This window comes from Papilio polytes, unplaced genomic scaffold (genome assembly GCF_000836215.1).
Source record: "Papilio polytes unplaced genomic scaffold, Ppol_1.0 DF821289.1, whole genome shotgun sequence".
Lineage (NCBI taxonomy): Eukaryota > Metazoa > Arthropoda > Insecta > Lepidoptera > Papilionidae > Papilio > Papilio polytes.
The window spans coordinates 2868783-2875453 of record NW_013527915.1 but is presented as its reverse complement, the minus strand read 5'-3'; the positions used below and the strand labels follow the sequence as shown (position 1 = coordinate 2875453).

General features: G+C 37.0%; 1 protein-coding gene across 1 annotated transcript in view; it reads right to left on the bottom strand.

Moving 5' to 3' along the window:
- Positions 1-6662, bottom strand: part of LOC106109102 (serine/arginine repetitive matrix protein 1) — a 9366-nt gene extending 2704 nt beyond the window's left edge. Inside the window, exons 1-6 of the mRNA XM_013290504.1 lie at positions 6466-6662; positions 5747-5980; positions 5226-5285; positions 4240-4366; positions 2419-2471; positions 3-2312 (exon numbers count right to left, since the gene is read on the bottom strand). Of these exons, the coding sequence (XP_013145958.1) occupies positions 3-2312; positions 2419-2471; positions 4240-4366; positions 5226-5285; positions 5747-5980; positions 6466-6662 (2981 nt within the window). The remainder of the gene's footprint in view (positions 1-2; positions 2313-2418; positions 2472-4239; positions 4367-5225; positions 5286-5746; positions 5981-6465) is intronic.
- Between the last annotated feature and the right edge of the window lie 9 nt (positions 6663-6671).

The window sequence follows — 6671 nt, the reverse complement described above, 5'->3', positions numbered from 1 at the left end:
ATTTTTCCCTGGATCGAGATTTCACTCGCGACGCAGTTTTCGATCGAGACCGCGACCGACGGGAGGAGGAGCGCGACCAACTGCGAGATTTACTTCTCACACGTTTGACTTCTGGCGAACTTTCAACATTAACGGGACTCTTCTCTTTTGGTGGGACGGGCTTATCTGTAGCTTTGCTTTCTTGTGGTGGCGATTTGCTTATTTTATCCACTTTCGGGCTGACACTAGTAGTTTCTTCTACTACTGAGCTGGAATTAGGTTGAGATGTGGAAGCATTTGCTTCCTCTGTGGCTTTCCCCAAAGTAGCTTTAGCCATGCGAGCTAGTTTCTCTTTCAGCCAAGTTATTTCTTTGATATCTAATTCCTCCTGTCTATCCCTCGTGTCCAACGACAAGAAATCATCTTCGGAATCATCGTTCTCACTGGACGAACTTCCGATGCACAGAGTCTTCGGCTTGTAATTACCGGCGTCTTTCTTTCTAGGATGTAGATCAGATGGTGATTTGATGTATTTACGCTTGTCTTTTTCTGGTAATTTCTCAATAATGTCCTTATAACGTTCGGGGCTACGTCTCGCCGGAGAGTAGCTGAGGCTCGATGTGCTTCTGCTCCTTTGCTTTGAATGAGATCTCGATTTATAACTGCGATGTTCTCTACGATTACTGTTTTTTTCTTTATCGTTTTTATCTTTAGGAGAAGAAGAACGTCTACCTTGTCGTTTCTTTGATTTGCGACTTGGACTTTCACTTTTGTCCTTTCTGCTTCTTTTTTTGGGTATGGAAGATGATCTTGAGCGGGTTCGTCTATGGTTAGCTTTGTTATCAGGTGTGGCAGATTTTCTAGCAGCTCTATGTTCACGTTTTTCGACATCCTTGACCGATATTTTTGTTTTGTCTTCTTTTTTTCTGAGCGGTGATGACTCCTGCCTTCTAAATGGCGATCTTTTAGGAGAGAGCCTTTGATATTTTGTCGACTTTGGTGAATCATGTCTTCTCGAGACCGATGAATCGCGTTTTCTTGAGGCCGAGGATCCCCGCCTTTTAGGAGATGAAGAGTCAGCCCTTCTCGGAGACAAATCTCGTCTTTTTGGCATTAAGTCACGGTTTCTTGATGGTGACAAATCACGTTTTCTTGGCGGTGATTTATCACGTTTGGGAGGAGAAATGTTACGTTTTCTTGGTGACAGCTCTCGTTTCTTAGGTGGCGTAGAACTTCGTCGCCTGGGCGCTGGTGAGTCTCGTCTCGTTGGTGGCGAAGATTCACGTTTCTTTGAGTAAGCTTCTCGATGTTTAGGTGGCGAGGCACGGCGCGAGGGCGACGGAGAACTTCGTCTCTTAGCCAAAGGTGATTCACGCCGTTTACGAGCTGGAGATGGACTCTTTCTATTACGTTCTTTTGTCGGTGGAGACACACTTCTGTCTTTATTATATCGGCTCTTGCTTTTTGTTTCTTTCTCACGTCTTTCATTGCGAGGCGCTTCTGCTTCAGACCCTGGTGAGACTGATCGGTCAGGATTTGTCATTTTGTAATATCGTTCCGGTTCTTTGTATGTTGACTTGTTTCTATTATCTTTGGATTGATATTCAATAGATGAATCTCGATGTCCTCTTGCGCTGGATCTACTTATTTTATTTCTCGGTTCATCGTCATAACTGTCTCTACGATCGGGTCTTTGTCGATCGTTGTATTTTTTATTGTCATGCCTTTCATCTTTCTCTTTTCTAAAATTGTTATCTCGTCCTCTATCGTTTCTATATTCGTACGAGCGGCTTCTGCGGCGAGTTCTTCGGTCTTCACGATAAGAACCTTCTCTTCTATTCCTATCCATATCTCTGTCTCCATCATTATAAGAATCATTTCTACAACGTTCGATAGAAACACTCCTTTTCCTCTTCACAGGGGGAGCAGAGCCAGTCGTTTCACGATCATCTCGTCTTTTGTCTGCCTTGTGTTCTTTATTTCTTGGTGGTGGTTCTTCTTCAGAAGCAGATACAGATCGTCCCCGTTGACGTTTGCCAGACTTCGACTTTTCATTATTGTCTTCTATAGGTTCACGGGTTTTGTTAACAATTTTGGTGACATAGGATCTTTGTCTGTACTCTGGTGATTCTCTTCTGTCATCTTTTGATAAACTGCGATCTTCACGTCGTTTTCGGTCAGATCTAGAGTTGTGGTCGTCACGTCGCTCACTAACGCTTCTATTACGTTGCCGCACATCATCGCGTTCATTCTCTTTTCTCTTGCTTCGTACATCCGGTACAGGTTCGAATCCGCGTTCAGGTCTTTTATCTTTCGTCGTTTTTATTGGAGAACTGCAAAGTTTTTTAATCTTGTTAATATTACTAATGCTATGACTAAGATTGCATAAAAAGTACGTTTTAGGTTAAATATGTTGCAAGTACATAATATTTATCCTACCTCTCGCGGCTAGATGCCTCACTGCTTGCACGGTGTCTGGCACTCGACTTTTTCTGTTAAAATGTATGTTTATATTAATACTACAATTAATAGAGTTTAATACGAACACCAGTGCCAAGAAAGAAACTAAGTGTTTACGCCACTTTTAATATATCTTTACTAGAACCGATGAAATCCTTCAGCCAATTGAAATCTTAAAGAACGGCGTGAAGAATTTCAACTAAAGAAAATAAAATGACACTTTTGCACATGCATGTCTATATTTGTAAACATTGAAACAAATTAGAGGCAATTAAATTAATGAATCACAATAAATAATAATTAGAAGCTACTCACAAAAGCGTTTAATATAAAAATCACAATGATGAAATGTTATTTGTGCTCATTTATACGGATGTTGCACTCGTCATCCATAACATTCTCAACGATTTGAGAAATTACAATGCATTGGCACCAGTGCTTTTCAATTACTATACTAAATTTAATTACACAATAACGTTAAGACTGTTCGAATGTTATAAAATACATATATACAAGTATTACACAAAATCAAATGTAAAAACACTTCTGGGACGTACCTTATACAACAAACGGTGGTGGTATTTTCTACCATTTAAACATGTGGAGCATCCTTAACAAGTTTTGAGTAAACGAGAAGAGGGAGAATGTTATGGATTAGTTACATTTTGATTAAACATTCTTGATACTAACACTAAACTTAAATTGGAAAAATATGCCGATATCTTGCTCGAAGGACCATCACAAACAAAAACATAATATTCACACAAAAAATAGTAATTGTAGCTAAGCATCGCATAACGAGCACATTTTTCCAAGAAATAAAGGTAACGCGTCTTAATAATAATGCAAAACCACCATCTTTTGTAAGGACTACTAAACACCATGCAAGTAAATAACTGGTCTCACGTAAGAACCTGACAATAGCCCATTGAATGCGTTGCTATGCACGATCTCAGTTAGTCGCGAGTTAAACTTCAATGATGCAACGTCAAAAGTTTAACACTGACATTTTAGTATTCACCTAACATAGTGTTTATACTGAGTGTGATTGTTTTATGACATACTTACAGTATACTTTATTTCTTCAGATAAAGATGGCTATCCTATGAAATGATGCACAGTTAAACAGATCATTTTTACTGGCTATTTCTTGTATTTACAGATATAAAATAAAAGAAATAAAACAAAAGGTAGTAACAAATTTTCAACAATGAGACATTGGACAACCCCACATAGAAGTCATTTACGGGTAAGTTATAGCAAAAAAAGTAGACCAAATCAATTTTATTTCACTATCAAGCGATGAATCTAAGGAAAATATGATTGAATTGTAAGTCTGTTTTTATCTTAATATGTAGTCAAACCCATAATCGTATTGTAGACATTGGGAGGTGCTGAGAAGTAAATCTTGTATCAGGCCAATGTGTTTTGTATGTAACAGAAAAAAGCGGGTGCTATACCGGCTAAAATGACTATCCCCTCTAAACTATTGAAGACTCACAGAGAAAAAAATAAAGGAGTACAAAGTGTTAGTGTTCAAAATAATAATCCCATTTTTATTTAATTAAATGTGTAAAGGCCCGTTTATTCTGAAATATTTTGCATGAAAACCACAAAATTCATGTATGAACATTTGAGAAAAGATCATATTATAACTTATATTATTGAGTCAAATTCGTAATTAGGGAAAAGAATTGCAAAATGTTTAAATATGATCTTTGGTTTGTCAAATAATTATTTAGAACTACGTCATCGTGATGTTAACAATGGACAATAATATAATAAAATGGTTTTAAATACCTTTTTCTTCCGTTTCTGCTTTTCATCATCAGAGCTGGCGGAGTCGCTGTCGTGTGCATCAGAGCTGCTAGAACTTTCCGTGTACGGTGACTTGGAGCGCTTCTTCTTTTTCTTGCTGTTTTCTTGTCTATTGAAAAGACGAATTAGTTTAATAAACTATATCTGAACTTTATAATGAGTAGTGTTGATAATTTGCATCACAAACTTCGAAATGTGTCGCTTGTCTATTTGCACACAAGCTAAAATATGAAACGGAAAATCCTAACAGTTTTTTATATTCAGCATTATGTACCTATCTTGTGCGGAGTTGTAGCTTGTACATTTTTAATAATCTATTCTCAGGCGTAATTCAGAGGTTCAGTGAACATAAGACTCGTTTTTTCTTAAATACAGATAAAAATAAAAATCTTCCATTCACGCATTTCTGAATCTCAATGTATACAGGTGGTATCCTAAAATAAATATTACTATACACTACTTACTATGGAAATACACCTGTAACTTCGTAAGGTATATTTATACTAGTACATTTATAAAACAATGGACAAAAACAAGGCCAAGGTTGAAGTAAGACCTTTTTCCACTAATCCATTAGTAGTTGCGGCAATCGTACTAATGTAAATGGGACTAAATTACTGATAGAAATAGCTGTTCCGATAAATATAATAAGAATTGCCTTTTGTTTTAATTTTAACTTATAATGTAATGAAAAATATTCAACTAAAAATAGTTTTATAGATAGGACGGCATTAAAATTAAAATAAAACGAGAAGTTGCCATACCTACGTATGTATTTCCATAACAATTTTCTTTGACTGAAATAAGTAATTAAAAAATGAATTTTACGATTTCAATTTCAAACTATACAAGACCGAATGATTATACTTGCCTTTTTGTTAACTCAAGTGTCACCTGCCTGGATGTAAATGATATTTTTATAAAAAAAACTCAAATGACAAACATAAAAACAAACAATTAACACTCACTTGTCTTTCTTGTTTTTCTTTGATTTTTTCTTCTTTGACTTCTTAGACTCTGGTGATGCACTGAAAATATGTTTTTAAACATTGAAAACAATGACCTTACTGTACACTTTATTATGTCAGAGATCCTTAGACAAAGACTCTGCACTATCTATATAAATACTGATTCATCGAATATTTATCACTTTAACATGTCTATAAAAACCTAAATATGAAATTTACATCAACAAAACAACAATTTTCAAAAATTCATTAACTAAACTTTGATATGGAGCATTTAAGTTTATTAAAAATGCAAAAATTGTTTAGCTAACCATTAGTCAATGCGTTAATTAGTACCTAATAGAAATTTTAATTTTGCAAAATAATTTTCTACAAACAAAATTTTGCACCCAATGAAAATATCAGAGTCTATTAGAATTAAATAAATAGATAAGTACACTACAAACCTATTGAATAAGTATTAAATAACAGCAGATAAATTGAAACAATTTAATTTTTTCGCAATTATCGCCACATTTTACCTCCTTTTCTTTTTCTTCTTAGTGACATGTATATCGCGGTCCTCTCGCTCATGGCTGGGTGTCCTCACAAGCGGGTAGCGGCGAGCCTCCTCCCGCGCGCGCCGCTCCGGGTCCAGGCTGGTGCCCTCCACGAACCGCGGAGATATACCGAACGCATCACGAAGACGCGCGTTCTTCTCCTGTTGCGCCTCCGCGACCGCGTGCGTCTCACGTACGCTGTCAAATGACGTACAAATTCAAGATGGCGCCGAAGTGGATGTTTGTTAAGGATTGGATTCAGGTTTTTGATAATTTGTATTACTTTCTTCTTTCTATATCAATATCAGAAAGTACAATCTAGTTGGAATTTTATTTACTTTTAATTGAACGATACTGTGTGAATTATCAATTATTTCGGAGACCACAAAAATTAACAAGAAATACTTTAATAATCGTTTTAAAACGAATATTTACCTGATTTGCACCTAAGTGCGCTAAAAATATGAAACAAACGTTTAGAATACTATAGTCAGTAGGGCCAATTGAAATATCGATCGCTTTATGTTATGCCAATACCAAACAATCAATGTTAGCGGAAAACGAGCGTGAAATCATTTATATTAAAGAGAATTATCGTACGCTCAACGTTTCATATTAAATTAGCAAGTTTCCTGTAACAATAGCAAGCGACCTACATACGTCGGCTCCATGGCCGATCGATCGAACAAACCTATGCCCACCTTATGACGGACCGCATGGACTTCCTCTCCTCCTCGTTGGAGAGACAGACCTGCAAATTGTTGTTAACATTGTTGCTCATTGCGCAGTTACACCGGCAACAGCACGAGCTCCTGAGGCCGGCGAGGAGAGTACGCAGAGCGGGCTCCAGCGAGTCCGCGACGTGTGACGGCCCTTGCTGCGCCATGGCGGCGGGCATTTCTATGGC